This window comes from Schistocerca americana, chromosome 2 (genome assembly GCF_021461395.2).
Source record: "Schistocerca americana isolate TAMUIC-IGC-003095 chromosome 2, iqSchAmer2.1, whole genome shotgun sequence".
NCBI lineage: Eukaryota > Metazoa > Arthropoda > Insecta > Orthoptera > Acrididae > Schistocerca > Schistocerca americana.
Window position 1 is genome coordinate 67,191,705 of NC_060120.1, and position 18,848 is coordinate 67,210,552.

Consider the following 18,848-nt stretch of genomic DNA (forward strand, 5'->3'; position numbering starts at 1 on the left):
ACCAATCCATCGGTCACCGAATCTATTGTTGAGAAGCGTACGAACACTTCGACTGAAATGTGCAGGAGCTCCATCGTGCATGAACCACATGTTGTGTCGTACTTGTAAAGGCACATGTTCTAGCAGCACAGGTAGAGTATCCCGTATGAAATCATGATAACGTGCTCCATTGAGCGTAGGTGGAAGAACATGGGGCCCAATCAAGACATTACCAACAATGCCTGCCCAAACGTTCACAGAAAATCTGTGTTGATGAAGTGATTGCACAATTGCGTGCGGATTCTCGTCAACCCACTCATGTTGATTGTGAAAATTTACAATTTGATACATACTGGCGAAACTAAAATGAGGTCTAACATTGAAATTAAGCGTTTCCGGACACATGTCCACATAACATATTTTCTTTCTTTGTGTGTGAGGAATGTTTCCTGAATGTTTGGCCGTACCTTTTTGTAACACCCTGTATGTGGACGCTATCGGAAAAGCAACTGTTCTGAGTTAATAATGACGTGAACAAATATTTGACAGATTTTTCGCCATTTTCAACTGCAGGATTACCACTACTACTACTACTACTACTACTACTACTACTACAAAATAATAATAATAATAGTAGTACCAGTACTTTCTTTGACAACAGAGCTCGTGAAACTAAGCGCTCGTGTGAATTGAGAAACTTCTTAGCATTACATTATTAGCGGGAGAAATATTCGTCAGGACAATAGTATTAAACCAGTACTGACACATTTTACGAAGCATAATAAAGAACGTCTTTTTCGTCCAATAGACACAATGATCTGCGCCACAACAACGTCTAAAATTTCTAGAGCAATATCTACAAATAAAAACAAATACGCTCAAGTTCACATATATAACATGAAATAACAAAAGCATGCCGATTTGGTCTCAGTTGTGAGCTAGGGTCATTACTAAAATACTGAATGTGTCTAGAAGGAACCAACTGATGTTTTTGTCGGGTGCCCTGATTCTGGTTTGCTTCAACTATTACAGGCGAACTTTGACTGGCTCTTTTAATAAACCCATAGCCAGTTCATTTCCACTCGCTTGTCCACTTGAACAAGTACTTTATATGTAACACCCTTGCTCTCAGTGGCAAGCATCTCTGCACCATAAACAAATTACTTCAGCGATGTAGGGGGAAGGATAGGCAATATTTAGCGCTACTGAACTAAGGGGCCACTTTCTCTGTCATACGTCCGCCCGGCTAGCTGAGTGGTCAGCGCGGTGGTCTGTCACGCCAAGGGGCCCGGGTTCGATTCCCGGCTGGGTCGGAGATTTTCTCCGCTCAGGGATTGGGTGTTGTGTTGTCCTCATTATCATTTCATCATCATCAGTGGAAGGCAACGGGAAACCACCACTGGAATCGCTTCCCTAGACGCTCATGCGGCGGACCTCTCTTACGTAGCTTCCCCCATGACAAGACCTGCCGTAAGGCAGAACACAAAGATAGTTTCTCCGTCATACATGCCTCTTCCGATCGGTCATCAAGGTAAGCCTTCTTGAAGAAATCTGTGGGGTAAATCTTTCGCAGTACTAGCGACAGTTTTGTGTTCCTAATCCCTCACCGACTGCAAATAAGTCTCTGGTTTGCTTTTATTTATCACGGAGTCGCTAATGATATTAGATGTAGAAAGGTTGTCGCAGTCAAAGACACAGATTCAAGTCCGACAACACCACAGACAGGAAATCCTCGGAATCGCTATATCGTGTTTTCTGATACGAAGAAGAAGACAAGCCAGTGACCACAAGTGCAAACAGCTTCCAGTGAGACTGTATATGTTACTGGAGTGGACGGGCCCACACCGCTGGCAAGGCAGCCGGCACCTAGCTGGAGCGCGTGAAGCGGAGCGGTCTGCCCCTTCCTACCTGCCCACGGCCTTGGCTCTAACGGCGCCATTACCACTTCCTTACAAAATTATCAGCTTTCTGCTTTTTTTACGCCAGCCTAATTTCCTGTTCTGTAGTCTGAGACCTTTTGTTAGGTCCTCGAGTCTAAAATATTTAACGACGCGCTTAATGGACAGTCCGTAAATGGGGAGAACGTTTTTACGAGCGTGCGTCCTTTACGGCAGGATGGCTAACACAGGCTGAAGTTTCAAGCGGTCTCCGGTTGTAGTTTTTTGCAACGCGGCGTTTGCAACTAGCTACTGGAACGATAAACAAGTCCGGTACTCCACCCTGTCGATAAATAAGATAGTAACTGTAAACTTCAAGAGTAATGCAAACCACATTTACATTTTATTTTGCGTTCTCGAAAAGTGTATCCAAGATGAAACACAAACACCTACATCAGTTTGACTGCAGTCTCCTAGGAAGAAAATTATTTTTTGGATCTTACTGAGTGAATTCCTCCAGAATGAAAAGCCTGGCTTTTAATTTGTATTTCCATTACTTTGGCAGGAACCTTTTTAACAAAACAGATGTGGAAATTATTTTATCTTGTGTTTTTATTCTGGGCAGGGGGGGAAGTGAGGGGGGGGGGTGCGGAGTGGGCAGAAGACTGAGGCATAATACCCCTGTCTTAATCACAGACACATCTTTAGTCCAGTTTCTCATATTGCTCTCCTTTATCTTGATGCGTTTGTGTCGTCGCACTTAGGTTCATGAAAGGATAAAAATTCACACATGATGGCACATTTCATCACTGTGATAGCAAAGCGAACGATAAACAATTATGCATAAGTAATTCGGAAGGCACTGTGCTAAGGTTATTTGAACTATTGTGGTATTTAAGGTATTAAGATCTTTCCCAGCAGAAGTCGTTAGTTCAGTTTTGGCGTTAAAGTCGAGACATTACACGTCATGTACAGGATTGTAACAACTCGAATACAGTTTCGGCTAAACTGCGAACGAATTACCTAAGACAGATCAACTCGTGCAAAGGGAAACCTTGGGAATGGTAACTCACACTGGTTTCTGTTCCTCTCCCACGTACGGTATGGGTCTCCTGCATATATTGATATTGATATAAATTTAGAGCTAACCCCTTTTCCGATACCAAAATTGTAACTGTTTTGTTTCTTTGCCAGTGCACGTGTCACCTGTCAGTGAGTAATTACCGTGTCCTTTTATTGTCTTCCCTAATGTAGGCTGTTATTTAGGCAGAACGATGATGATTAGGTTCACGCTTTGAGTCCTTTCGTAGGGCACACAACCTTAACCATCCGCCAATATTCAATAAACCGTGTAATTCGAATTTTTAAAAGTCACCACTTAAATTTTCTTTTTATAGCTTATTAGCTGTTAACTGATCGTTAAGATCTTATTTTGCATGCTGTAGATATTTAAGTCTTCTGACTTCTAGTAAGAATTTATATGCTGTTTGATTAACAGCGTGCAGGGCTATCTGTTCAGAGTGACAGAGCCATCTTATATGGCACAATTAAAACTCACTTCAGTGTACAGTGACAAGTATTACCTCTGTGCAGTTTTGTCTTTTGTTTCTCATAGTATTTTATGTTGTAAACTGATAATTATTACACATCTATGTATATAGTAGAATGTGATCTCGTTGGTGTTGGGCTATTGCACTGATTAATAAGTAATTTAACTGAAAACATATGCAGTGATTAACTTACAACTAGTGTTGTACTTCAAAATACATTTTGACACAGTTATTCTAATTGATCTAATTATCGACACTGCGATACAAGAACATTTCTTGTTTGAGGTCCTCACCGTAGTTCACGCTTCCCGCAGCGACTGAAGGACTCTCTAAGCATACCATGTTTTACTAATATCATCGTAGTATTTCGGAAGCAGTAATGTTCCACGCTTTCAGAATTATTTTTATGCACTGCACGAGCAGCTAACAACTGGAGCGTAGCTGACAAGGTGGGGAGGGCTGGAGTGAATCCGATAGTTAATTGCCGTAAATATGTAGGTATTTTCTTATTTTTTCACTTTGCTTTGGTAGATACCTGCTCGATGGGTTGTCTTTCGGCTTTGAAAAGTTACCGAGTTGCATGAAAATGTATCAAAATAGCCGTAGAACGAGTAATCCATTTAAAATCTGATTCCCGGGGAATACCGGCAAGATACTGTCCATCTTAAAGCTTTCCCCAGTTATTGCTGTATACTGATAGATAGCGCGAAGTTGATACTAGGAGACAACTCTCAATTTCTAACTTCTATCACCTAAAAATTACAACTTCGTAACAGTTGTAGAGGTCAGGGGGTTCACAACGGCTCAAGTAGTAGGGCTGAATGACACCTCGTTACAAGTAAAGACTTCATTCTGCCGGGGCTGTACGCCTTTTTCCAAAATTATAAGTTACTGGGCAATGGCGACTGGTCTCTTTCGGCATTAGACGCTATTTTCAGACTATACCAACAAAATGTCAAATAGCTGTCACAAGTATTGGAAAGAAAAACATACGTGTCTCCAACTCATATCGATACGCTGCTGATCTATTTGGCCTCTTCGACACAAGTTAGAACCAAGCTCTGTTTTCCAAAATACTGACCCTTGACTCACTTGGCAACTTCTAGATGTTACTAGAAAATCAGTAATGACTAACCTAGGCAGTCATGTTCTCTAGAAAATTATGATTTTTAATAAAAAGCTTACTGCCCCGGTGGAGTAACACATTTAACTTTATAACAAGTTCGTAGTAGCTGTGGAACCTAGCATAGATAAAGTGACAGAACCATATATTTAATGTCTGTAAGGTTATTAATTGATAGTAACCAAATAATAACAATAATAAGTTTTCATCGGCGCTTGGAAAACACAATGAAAATAAAAACATAAAAAAGAAACACTTTACATGATGTAACTATTAATTATTTATACACTCACTGGTTTTCGGCTTTGTAGGCCCTCATGAGACGAGAACTGGATGTCCCGAACACACAAAAGGAATATCTTTGGAGCAAGCCATAGCGTAAAGCACATATCTCCAACATGAAACTCAGACTCTTTGGCTCTTTCATATAACGCCGTTAGTTTACGTTTTGCGCTAACATTGAAACTTTAACGTTGCGCGTATGTGTCCTATTTTGAAGTATGTATTTATTAGTAACAGCAACTTTGAATAACTCCTGCTACGGATGTATATAAAAATATGTCAAACACAAACTTCCTTTTCACAGCAAACACAACAAAAATTTAATTACAGGTATCATGCCAGTAAGAGACGCTTTGTGTTGAAAAAATCTAGACACACTGTAATAAAAGAGTTCATAACGTAGAGCTAATTTACATGGCTGCATGATCATACATTTAGAGACACGTCACTACATAAATCCGTTAGTTCGTAAGTGTGCTGCAAGTCGATTCCTTGAATGTGTACAGCAATGTTCATATGCAATATGATTTATGCACGACAGCCTGGCAACCTTCGGATTATGCAGATCTGCAAGACGTTACGCTTGTTTTGAAGTACTATTAACCGCAATAGAAATCTGTATTACTATGTATCTATGACGTGGATAATGATTAGGTTTGACTAATATTTAAGTTTCCCTAAAGATAAATGAAGAATAACAAGGTTGTACCAGAAAGGAAAAACTGAAGAATTTCGTCGTCGAAAACTATTTCAAAATGTGACAAATTGTTACTTTGCTTCAAGTCTTAGCTACAAATTGAAAGTATTTCGGGACACTTTCACTTCGGTGAACTAGGAAGCCATTTTGCAATACTGCCACAGCTTAATTTATTGAAATAGACTCGGCAATACGATTGTGCAGTTCAAACCCTAAAAAAATATACCTCTTGCAATAAAAAAAAGAGAAAGTATAGTGGCGTCTCAGCTATGACACGTGTCGCAAACGTGCCCTTGCGTTTCGCTCAACAAAGCTTTAAATTAAATTCAGCATACCGGATGAAAATTGCTAGGATGCCTGTGAATCGTGTAAACAAAATTCATGATACTTTTGAACGAGGTCTGCCTCTACTAGCGATATAATGACATTCAAATTCTGCAGTCACTTACGAATAAACCTTACGCTGTATTACAATCACGTGACTTTGGAGGCAATGTACAAGGGCTGTCCAGAAAGTAATTTACGATCGGCCGCGAAATGGAAACCACTGGGAAAATCCGGTAAAGCTTCGCACAGATGTGCTGGTCAGTGTCTCTAGTACGCCCGTCAATCGTGTCGCGACGCTCTTTTCACTTTTGAGTGAGCAGCGAGCACGTAAAGATGCGTAGGGAATAGCGTCTTCCGTCAAACATGAGGGCCCGGTTAGAGATTTCGCCCTGTGTCATGCAGCCCACATAACACAACTGTCGAGCAGTTCCTTCTTCAAGCCAATTATCGACGCACACTGCAGGGGCAATGAAGACGCTCCTGCAGCGTTTCCGATGAGAAGTGTTTGATCACCCACAATACAGTCCGTAATTGGCTCCCCGTGAGTCTCATTTCTGCTCACAAAAACTGCTGGCCATGAAGTGTTTGATCACCCACAATACAGTCCGTAATTGGCTCCCCCTGAGTCTCATTTCTGCTCACAAAAACTGCTGGCCATGAAGACAAAATTTTTCGACAGACAACGAGCTGCAGACCTGGCCGAAAGCACAGGCGGCTGCTTTCTATGACGAGGATATTGGAAAGTTGATACAACACTACGACAAAACTCGAAGTTGGAGCGGCGACTATGCAGAGAAGTAGGTGGAAGGTGTACCTAACTGTTGCAAACAAAATGTTTCTGGTTTTCATTGTGGTTTCCGTTTCGCGACCGATCGTAACTTTACTTTTTGGACAGCCCTCGTATGTTGAGCTTACTTCATTGGTATCTATACTCGAGGCGACAGCTTCTGAGACCTGTGTCTGTGTCGTGTTGCAGCTGCGGATGGGCGGCGGTTTGGGCGGCCACCACCAGGTGTCGGGGCGGTGCCACGGCGGCGCGGGCGGCGGCCCGCAGCGCGTGGGCGTCGGCGTCGGGCTCTCCCTGCAAGTAGGCCTGCCCGTGTCCCCGCCATAGGCGACACGCGCCAGCCAGCGCGCCGCATGGGAACGCTCGAGCCGCACCGCCCACCCTCACTGAGGCGGGCGAATCCTGCCCTGCCTCTGTGCAAAAAGCCAAACAAACAACACACTCCGCCGTTCGTTTCTGGAGATAACATTATTTAAGTTTTCCACGTGTGGAGCCGTGGTGTAACGCACTGCAGAGGTTACTATGTGCAGCCTTTACAGTTCACGGGCATACTTGGAGAGAAAGTCATTTAGTCGCTAGCATCGCAACGTGGAACGTGCAAAAAAAAAAAAAAAAAAAAAAATGAACGTTTACAGGAAGAAGATATTTAAACGTCTTCCTGAAAAGTGTGCGGGAATAACAATAATTTCCTGCCACACTTATGCCACTTCAGTTTTTAGTTATTTCCGTAAGAGTCTGGTATTCACTGTATGAAAATGTTCGTTAGTTGTGCAGTTAGTACATTCAAATAAGTAACGAGGAATTCTGCCTTTCGCACATGTGGGAATGTAACAGTCAGTGCTAAAAATAAAAATGTTTACAAAGCGCTTTAAGCTGCCTGTGCAGCAGTGTGCAGTGTGAGGGCTGAAGTATTTCAGAATTTCCCTTCCAACTAGAGCCTCTCACTGCAGACAGAAGCAGAGGGTGGCGCAAAATATGTGTTAGAAAGTATTTGCCTACTGTGGTTTAACTGTAGGCCTATGCCGTAAATAATTCTCCTTGTCATACAGCTCTGAAAATTCTATAGGTCACTCACTGATGTCTCAGTTCACATTTCAGAACGGAAGCACTAACAGTGGAACCACGTTTGTTGATCGTAAAGACATTTGGAGTAAATTTTGAATGTGGCGTTGTGGTGAGACGCGTATTCAACAGCACGTTGTTCCAAGAACTGCGCCATCCAGGATGACCACTCCTCGACGACGTTACGATGCAGAACTGAGGTCAAATCGTGATGATAAAACTTAAGCATCCTCTGATACAGATTCTGTGTAATGTATTCCCTGTTTTTAACAGTTTGATCAACTGTTTTGAAAAGACCAAATCTCCGGGGAGGCTCTGTCAGGACGACGAGCCTCAGTTGTAGCCCTGGAGAATGTGGAACGAGTGCCCAACATAGTTCAATGAGGAGCTGACTGTATCAATAAGATATGCAGCACAGCGACTCAGGATGTCACGAGGATCTCCCCAGAGAATAATGGAAGAGAAATTTAACTTTTGTCTCACAAAATTCAAAGGTGCCAACCTCTGAGGGCACGGATGTGGAGCGGCGATACTCTTTTGGCAATGAAATGACTGAGGCCTTTAAAAATGAAACAATTGATACGGACCAGATCTGGTTTAGTGATGAGACACACTTGCACCTCCGTAGGTACGTCTGAACTGGCTCCACTGGGCTACTGAGAATCGACACGTTCGAGCTGCTACTCCATTTCACCGACAAAATGTCGCTGCTTGGTGCGCAATCAGTCGTCGTCGGCTGATACTCGTATCCGAGTTTTCATTTCTCTCCTGAGATTTCCTTTGTCACGGATCAGGCGTGGAAGTGTCGTTGATGGCTTAGCAATCCAATCCTAGCGTGGAACAGACGGCCACAGACATTACAGCTGTACGCGAGGTATTATTGTTCCCATTTTTACAGACGCTTGTGTCACGGCAGGCAATTACAGACATGTTACTAGAACATGAATTTGTACCAGTTGCACGGTGCGGCTGAATGCTCCGAAACTACTGGTTCATGCAGGACTGCGCACGTCTCTAAGGAGACGTTCAGTGATTAGATCATTGCGCTGGACACATTACCATTCCCTGGGGATGGTGTGGGATGGCCCCCTTATAGACCCCATCTCAACCCGTGGAATTATTTCTAAAGGGTTTATCTGAAGGACAGAGTCTTCAAAGATCCATTCGAACAGTCCAGTATTTTCATACAATTATCAGAGACAGTCATGGAGTGTAAAATAATGTTATTCAAAAATTCGCCTAGGAATCTAGTTCAAGGCTCTACACACTCATTGCTGCAGAAGGAAAGCACTTTGAAAACCTTCTGTGTTAAATTTCAGTTTGTCTGCTATGGCATAGATATGATAATAAGAATGTATCACCACATGTTATGTTGTAGTCCATAAAAACTTTCTATCGCCTATTTTGCGCCACCCTGTATGAAATCTTTCGTTACTGGAAATTTGTATTAGATATTACCCTTTAAGTTAGACAGAATGACAAATTATCGTACACTTTGCAACCGTAGAGTATATTCAAATGTAAAAATGTCCACCTTATAGGCCTACTTGTCAAACATTTTTGCATGGGACTGACAGCCACTACACCTCAGACACTCGGTCGAAGATGTTATTCCTGCTACTTATTGTCTGACAGAGCAACCTTAGAGTAAATTAAAATCGCTGTGGATGGAAACGGAAGTTTGTGACTGTCACCTGACCTGGAATCGACTTTTGCTTCCAGAGATGTCATCTTCTCCACCTCTGATTCAGGCAATATCCCTAATATCACCTAACGTAGACCCCTACACTATTGATCAACGGTTACTTATATCGAAACACTGTTTGAAAGCAGTGAGTGCAAGCAGCTGAATATTGGTAACATTTTACGTACTGAAATATTAAACCGTGCTTTCATGTTATGTATGAGCTTTTCAATAGCCTTCGAGTGCTTGGAACGAAGAACACAGCGATATAGCGTTTCTTAGTGTTTATTTTGAAATATTTCGCAAAAAATAGCCGGAAAATGTTGTAAATGGGACTGTCAAAACTGCAATTTCGCCTCCTTTAAACATGAATGGCATTTGCACAGATGCCATGGCACTCGTATTAGAGTATCTCTTTCATATTTTTGCGAAACGTATTTTTGTAATCATCAGCTAGCGTTATATTACTGTACTGCTCTTTCGTAAGGCTCGCGACTGCCAGTTATAAAAGTGCATCGTTCCATAAAAATGAATGATTACTTCAGCACGTCAGTTGTTTGAAATGCTAGAAAAATTACGGCACAGAACAATACTCGCACCTTTCAATGCTTTCACTTGCCACCGTTTATTATCTCGAACCATTTGCTTAAAATTAGGAGCATGACAACAGTCGATAAAGCTCCTATTAAATTTCTGTTCGTTGTTAATTGTGTTGTCAATTTATGCTTCAGTAATTTATCGGAGTTGTAACTGAGCGACGCGCCAAGTCGCTCTCCACAATCTGTTTGCAATTCTTGAGGAAAGTAATACTCCATCTTTGACTATTTTCGATAGTTCACCTGTGGCTACAACTAGTTTGTCCTGTTACTGGAATTTTTATTATTTTGCTTCTTTCGTGTAGTAATTCAAAAGATGTTTGCACAATAGCTGAAATTTCGGCCTCACTATCCGCCGAACATTGTGCCTTCATCGTGCCAGTGCCAATTACTATTAACGGGCGGGGGAATTACTTCACTAGCTACCTCATGTTCTTCAAAAAAGCAGAACTGTTTTATGGCTGGAACTTACCCGTCCCCGGCTTGCCAACACTGCGATTTCCAGCCTTATAATCTCAAGAGATCTTAGTCTTCTGGCATAAATAATGAGTCCGTGAATGAGCGAATGTCAGATATTTCTTCGCTACTGTGTATAAAGGGTTTGTCTGTCATGGAAAAAAAATCGCAAGTGGTGTGCGCTGGTCCCGTACGGCGGTAGGCTGCCCCCTGCGTACTTACACAGCGGGTAATCCTCGAGCATATGTCCAAGATGGAGATTTAGGCGGAGGGCTCGGACTAGCAGCCTTCTCGCGTAGCGGCTGGCGTGACGCATTGGCAAACAGCGGGATCAGCCGTGATCCGGCCTGGGAGCGAGAGCAGCCGACGCCCAAATCCGGGCGCAAACAGCGCTTTGCTGTTCCGTGTCCTCTGAACGAGGGCGCTATGTCGCGAAAATTAAGCTTCGCCACGAGCACGGACTTACAAACCGCTCATGCACTTTTTGCGTGATTCAGCACGCAGAGGCAATTCAGCAACTCCCCTAAACGTTAGTGTCGACACTTAAATTCTTCAAAAGCCCTTCTAATACGGCTCTTTCTTCCATTGCTGTTGATCACCAACCAAAAGCCGTTGCACATAATCGTTTGTTTACTTCTGTGATAAATTCCACGTGCGTCGTTATCGGCCAGGCCTGCACAATTATAAATTATGCGCACTTCCCAAATCAAACAAATTCTACCTACAAGAAAATTCCAGCAGCAAATGATCTCCTGCTTTCTTAATGCGCAGCCCCGTAGAAGTCCTACATTCTTTGCTTAATGTCAGCAAAATCATTATATTATTTGCTCCACGAAATGTTTGACGTTGAAGTATGTGAGAGAATCCCTTCAACTGTCCTATTATGTTCGACCACTGTCTTGTATATATTTTGCATTTCTTTTACAGATGAAACATTACAGCACTGTCTCGTATTTCTAGCCTTGAATTTGTCACTTCAATGACGTTCGTAAAGTACCTTATATTTTAAATGTAATACGATTAGCACAATACTAGAATTAAAATGGCACAGTTCTTCCAGTTTCAAGTGACTCACAACTAACGAACTAAGAAGACACTGTCATTTCTTTGCATAGATTTTTCAGTATATATTGTAAACCAAATAGACTTTGCAAATTTACATTTATGGCAATTAACAATCAAAGAATATTTGTTATTACCTTAAGACAGGAATTTTCCAGTGTCTTCTTGACAAACGTTCATGCATGAAGTTGTAATCTCGAAACGACACTTCCATCAAACGCACTTATAATCCACATAATGTCATCACGATTGTGTAAGAACTACTTTTTTTCCTTCGAATCAACATGCTCTATCTTTCCCATGCTGTGTAGCAATTTCTTCGTAATTTGATATGTGTTTTCATCCAAAAAAGTTCTTTGCATGCTTTGTTGCAATGCATCGAGTTCTTAACATTCGTAAGTACTGGAAACATTTACCACGGTACGTAGCTGTAAACGAGAGCATCCGTTTAATATCGAATCTTTGTAAATTTAGTCGTGTATATTTGGAAAGTTATATGTATTGTATATTCTCCTGACGCTTATAATTGTTTTGATTGCTATTGTATTATTTGACGAGTTGTATGATTTTATGAATTGTGTATAAATAAATATTTTCGTAAAATTAGTTGAATTTTGTTTTCTTTTTATTTTTGCGCGTTACATTCCTTTAATTTTGTAACTGCACTGTAGTTATAATTTTCAATCATTGCTTTATTAGATTATAAACGATTTTACATTTTAAGATATGTGCTCCACGGATTACACTTCATGAAGTGGTTACCCGTTCTTTGTGTCACCATAATTATGAAAGATATTTTTCGAAAGGCACTATACTGTAGAGTCGCTAGTCTGCACACGTAGCTATTATCGGGGACAGAAATATGAAGTCGTCTTACTGTAGTATTCCATTTAACAAAAATATTTCTAAATAACCAAGGGTTGGCGTCGAGGGGTATGAAAGGGAAGCAGTGGTAGAGAAGGGAATGAGATCGGGTTGCAACCTATTGCCGATGTTATTCATGAGCACGCAGTAAAGGAAACCAAAGAAGAACTCGGAGTAAAAATTAAAGTTGAAAGATAAGAAACAAAAACTTTGAGGTTTGCCGGTGACATTTTAATTCTTTCAGGGACAGCAAAGGACTTGGAAGCGCAGTTGAACGGAGGATAGAGTCGTTATTATTATTTATTTATTTATTTATTTAACCTGATCAGATTAGGGCCATCAGGCCCTCTCTTACATCGGATCAGTGTTCCACACTTGCAACATTTCACACATCAGAGTTACATCATGACAATAGTTTAAATAAGAAAATTAGATTACTCTAGTGACAATATGAATAAAGAGTAATGACTAAGACAAAATAAAGTAAATTCTGGCAGTATTTTTACAACATATGCTATACATACAAATTAGGATAAAAGCAGTGATAATAACAGTAAAAAAACAAATAAAATAATAATGATAAACATGCGAAAAATTGGCAATAGTAATGAAGATTTGTGCAGATGTACATTAATATCTTGGTGTGTAAAGTAGATGTTTACCAGTATAGCGAGTTTTGGGGAAGGGAGATTTAAGGAGGGGGAAAGAGGGAAGTAATGAGGTGAAGTGCATTCATGTACAGAGGAAGGCATTACTGTTGCTTAAGTAGATACGCCAGTAACTGTTTCTTGAAGCCGGACATGTTTTTAAGTTCTCTAACATAACGAGGGAGGTTATTCCAGTCGGGTTCCCGCTATTGTAAAGGACTTGGAGAAGGTGACTGAGCGATGCAGCGGAACAGAGAGGATTTTATTATGATGGGAACGTGTGTTTCTGTCATGTTGTTCCGACATAAGCGTTAAGGACGAGGAGAGATATGATGGACAGTGTACATTTATGAGGCAGTAGATGAGACAGAGTGTATGAAAATCTCTGCGTTTTTCTGCACGCAGCCAGGACAATTTTGCGTATGCTGGTGAAATGTGATCAAAAAGTCGAACGTCACAGATATATAGGACGCAGGCATTCATGACCAGTTCCAGACGTCGCGAATTTTCTTGAGAGAGGCCTTGTAGGATAATATCGGTGTAGTCAATGATTGGGAGTATAAGCGTTTGTACTAATTTCTTTTTCAGATCGAAAGGGAAGTGTTTTTTATATTTTTGTAGGACATGAAGGGATACTGATGCTTTTTTGCACACTGCAGTTACGTGCTCTGTCCAATTTAGATTTTCATCTATTGTTACTCCCAAACTCTTTGCTGAGGGAGAGAAGTTAATATTTGTCCCATTTAGGATAAGAGATGGTACGGATTCCCGATGTTTTGGGCTAATGAGCTTAGAGTGACCAACAAGTACCGCTTGGGTTTTAGATGGGTTTAGTTTTAGTCCTATGTCCTGTGCCCATTTTGATAGTGCATCGAGGTCAGTATTGAAATTTTCAATAGCTTTCTTAAGATTGCTTGGTTTCGCTCTTGGATACAACTGAAGGTCATCAGCATACATATGATACTTCCAATAGATCAGAACCGATGACACATCATTGACATACAGAGAGAAGTGTATAGGACCTAATACTGAGCCTTGGGGAACGCCTGACACTACCTGCCGCCATTGAGACTTTATATTCCCCGACAGGACGCGTTGCTGACGAGACGTCATGTATGAGCGAAACCATTGCACTGCACTTGGTGAGAAATTTAGAGCGCTAGGTTTGGCTAGTAAGATGTCGAAGTCGACAGTATCAAATGCTTTGCTGAAATCTAAGAAGCAAATGATAGTCGCTTCTTGTCTGTCCATGGCAAGTTTCAGGTCATCTGTCACCTTTATCAATTCGGATGTTGTGCTTCGATGTTTACGGAAACCTGATTGGTATTCGTCTAGTAGGTTGTTAGTAGTTAGGTAGTTGGTGAGCTGGTCATGGACTATATATTCTAAGGCCGTTGATAGTGCAGGAAGAAGGCAGATGGGGCGGTAGTCAGAGGGTGCTGTGGCGATGTCCTTTTTAGGCAGTGGCTTAATTTGTCCCAGTTTCCAGGCCTCAGGGGAAACACTTGTGATTAATGAATCGTTGAAAATGTCTGTTATAGAGGGCAGTAGTTGATCAATAAGAAGTTTTACCATCTGGATAGTGATGCCATCATGTTCAGTAGATGCTGATGTAATCCGAATTATGGTTTTCTTGACAGTATTGCAAGTGACGTGCTGTAGAAAGAATTTTTATATGCTACAGTCGTTCATACCCATGAAGTAATCAATGATTCTTTGTTTTTTTTGCGGTTCAATTGTGGTTGTAGGTAACGTGAAGAATCGGTTTAGTTCTTCAGCTGGGACCATGGGATTTTCTGCAACTTTTATTTTGCCTAAACCGAGACTACGGATATTTTTCCACAGCATAGCAGGAGAATATAAGATGAATATCAACAAAACAAAACAAGGATAATCGAATGTAGTCGAATTAAATCAGCTGATACTGAGGGAATTAGATTGCGAAGCGAGACACTTAAAGCAGTAGATGAATTTTGTTATTTGGGCAGCAAACTAACTGATGATGGCTGACGTAGAAATGATATAAAATATAGACTGACAATGGCAAGAAAAGCGTTTCTGAAGAAGAGAAATTTGCTAACGTTGAATATTGATTTAAGTGTTAGGCAGTTTTTCTGAAAGTATTTGCATGGAGTGTAGCCGTGTATGGAAATGAAACATGTACGAGGGACAGTTGATACAAGACGAGAACAGAAGCTTTTGAAATGTGGTCCCACAGAAGAATGCTGAAGATTAGATGGGTAGATCATGTAACTAATGGAGAGATACTGAACAGAACTGGGGAGGAAAGAAATTTATGGCACAACCTCACTAAAAGAAGGGATCGGTTGATAGGACACATTCTGAGATATAAAGGGATCGCCAATGTAGTGCTGGAGGGAAGTGTGAGGGGTAAAGATCGTAGAGGGCCACCAAGAGATGAATATAGTACGCAGATCCAGAAGCAACTAAGTTGCATTAGTTATTCAGAGATGAAGAGGCGTGCACAGAATAGAGCAGCGTGGAGAGCGGCATGAAACCAGTCTTCGGACGGAAGACCACCATCACCATCACCACCACCGCAACAACTACAACAAAATTTATTGTGTTACTGGTATGTGTTTAGTTGTTCGTAACATCACACTGCATAATTTTACATATCGCTGCCCCAAATAAAATTTTGTTTCACATATACTCTAAAGAACCCCATATACTAGTGACGGATATCGGAAATCTGAGGCGAAGTCGCGCGACAGCCCGTATATCTGAAACGTGTACAAATCGCAGACAGCAGCGATAGATCGCTGATCGCTCCTTATTCCTAACCAGTCTCTTCAATATAAGAGGACGAGTCCCCATCGTGTGGGAAAATGGCTGTCCTGCGACTCGTTTGTCGAGGTACGAGTAATAAGCGTTGTTGTGTAACAGATTCGTTCCGCTACGCCCACGTCGGATATAGACTAACGTTAGAATTTATTGTTGCTCAGGGAGCACAAACCGATCTGAAAAGTGAACCTGACGCCGTAGTTGCCACTTATATTAAGAAGTACCACAAATATAATAACTTAAATATTATTTGCTTTTGCAGTGGTCACCCGTTTGAGATTTATGTTCTAGAAATAGAAATTCATTGGAAGTTCACAATAATAATCACAATATATTGGGTTCTAGCTGATGATACTGAGTTGTTAAACAGCTTGACGATTATTAACCTTGTAATTTTCGTATCGAATTAAGTGGAGATTTTAATACAAGTTTTTATGGCACTCCTACTCTAGAGCTGTACTTAAGGTCTTTGCGTTTCATATAATCCAGCTCTCCTTCACATAGTTTGCGACAAGAGTTATGGGAACCAACAGTGCTGGTATTGATAATATTTTTGTAGACGCATCGACACTTAAAAGCCACTGACTAGATTAAATACTTATAGTTAAACCAGAAGACAAATAATGGAAAATTAAATGAAGGACTTCAAACGGTATTTGCGAAATATGGCCTGGAGAGTTGTACACAACCAATCTGACTTTAATGAAGAGGATGAGGAATTGTTTAACACACTTAGAGAACTATTGTCCAAAAAATTAACCTGGTGAGATAATTAAATGGTGCCAAATACTGACTTACAAATAGAATCAGAATATGCAAAGTAAGCAACACAGGACATGTATAGTGACTGGGTTAAATCAAATTACGAACTGATTGGTAAAATTTAAAGAAAATCATGAGGACATCAAAATGAACATATTTCCAAGAAAAAAAACTGTTTCGACAGCCACAAGATAAATACTGGTTCGGACATAGTAAAGAGTGAGACAGAAGAAAGAACTCAGGAAAATGACGAAATTTCTTCAAAGGTACGTAAATAATGAACTGATCAAATATAGCCCCAAAATTTGCAAGCACTTTAATAAGGCCACACAAATGAAGACTTCAATAAAAAATTTTTTTTGGGTAAGTAGCACATGATATAGGTCCGGACAGTCTACAGTTTCCATGATAAGCCTTCCAGAACAAGTTTTATAAATTTCGACTCCCGGATAAAAATAAAAGACACGTATTTATCGATTCACGCAGATCAACTACTAGCGCTGCTAAACACAGCAGCTAGTATTCATAAAAGAAATTCTCGACACAGGGGTGTTCGGAGTGTTAGTTGGAACCGCTAGGTGAATCGCTCGTTTTTAAAATAACTTTCGACCTGGAGTTAGTTAGAATCCCTACGGTAAGACAACTTCTTCATCTGAAGTACATGGCAGGTGACAAGAGGAGAGACGGTGGCGTCTAGTAACTGATGGCCAGGCTATGTGACAAATCAGGTGATATGTCTCGGGTCTTTGCACAATGTCTCCTGGAGTGAAGGAGTATGACACTGGTGGCGGAGATCCGCCCGTCGCACTGAAACATTATAATCAGTGTCTATTTGAGTGGACTAGGCCATAGGGTAGGACATACTAGATTTCACTTTCTACCTTGTAGCGCGGGTGGCCGTGCGGTCTTCGGCGCCTTGCCACGGTTCGCGCTGCTCCCCCTTTTGGAGGGGGGTCTATTGTCTTTCTGTCTGTCCGACTATTAAAAACTCTTTTCTACTTTTCTCAGGAACAGGTAGACATACCATGCTGAAATCTGTCACATACTAGGACATACGGTCGCCTGGCGGTATAAAAAGTTGAAGCTTCTCAGTCAATGCAGTCAAAAGATACGGCCATTTGTCACACATTTTGACACTCACAAACTCACTCGTCAAAGCCTATAGGGTATTTCCTGTTGACCTAGAATCATTAAATTTGGCACGAAGCAAGGATCAACAATACAACTAAACGAAAAGATCCAGAAAGTATTAATTTGTAATTATACCACATGAAAAAATATTTTTGTGGCATTTATTGTCCTGCTTCAAACTTGAAATCGGAATATTCTCGAAACTCTTTTAATTCCCAGGACCGATGTCACGCCGGTATCATTATCGATAAAAGGCAAAAATCGTAGAGATTCTCGATGAATTGTCTATAAAGATAATTAAGTTCGTGTGGAACCCTCGACGTACTCTGTCAACATGTCACAGTTACCGTCCCCGTTTATTGTTTTTTCAACAAAAATGAAACGACCAATCACACGATCATCCATCAAATCGCACCAGACATTAACTTCGGGAGACTAACGATGACGCTGAATTACGTCATGTGGATGCCCTGCCCCCCTCCCCCTCCCCTCCACATTCTGCACTTACGACGATCAAATGTTCCACTGACATGAAATGTTGTGTTGCTATGCACTGCACTGCATGCACGCCTGGACTGAACTGGGGGAACAGAGGAAGAAAACAGCACTTGTGCCGTCTCAAGGTGTGCCAACTGCAGGGGAGCCAAACTTGGAGAGTTCATGAATCAGACACCACAAACTAGAATAGTGTATGCCAATTTGTAGAGATTCTAGGACACATTAAAGCTAGCGAGTTCTTTTTCAAACACCCTGTACGGTAATCTGAAGAGCGAGCACTCTAGTCTCCACTCACGTTGCCCGTTTTGTATCACAAGCTGCTTCCCAATGCCATAAACAGACCGGACATTCAGACATTATAAATCATTAAAATAGGCAGGCGAAAATACATTGCCAAAATTGGGAATAAGTGACAATATACAAAAACTAATTATGCCTGTTCATTTACTGTTTTACACTATCCACAAAATCAACATATTTATGTTAATATCGTGCTGTATTCTTAAAGTAACTTTAAATTTTTAAACAAAATGTTAATTATACTTGATACGAAATGAAAATGTTTCCTGGAAGTGTATGACTTACAATGCCTTGTCAGCTTATTGGTAGCACTTGACAACCAAAGGTGTTTTTAAAATTTTCTCTATCATGTTGAGTCT

General features: G+C 41.0%; 1 protein-coding gene across 2 annotated transcripts in view; it reads left to right on the plus strand.

Moving 5' to 3' along the window:
• The window catches only part of LOC124595819 (protein big brother), a 246,557-nt gene that overhangs the window by 212,687 nt on the left and 15,022 nt on the right, over nucleotides 1-18,848 (plus strand). The window contains exon 6 of one of the 2 annotated variants that reach the window (XM_047134714.1): nucleotides 6,812-6,918. In XM_047134714.1, coding sequence (XP_046990670.1) covers nucleotides 6,812-6,918 — 107 coding nt within the window. Of the gene's footprint in view, nucleotides 1-6,811; nucleotides 6,923-18,848 lie in introns of both variants that reach the window. The other variant, XM_047134713.1, reaches the window with a different exon arrangement.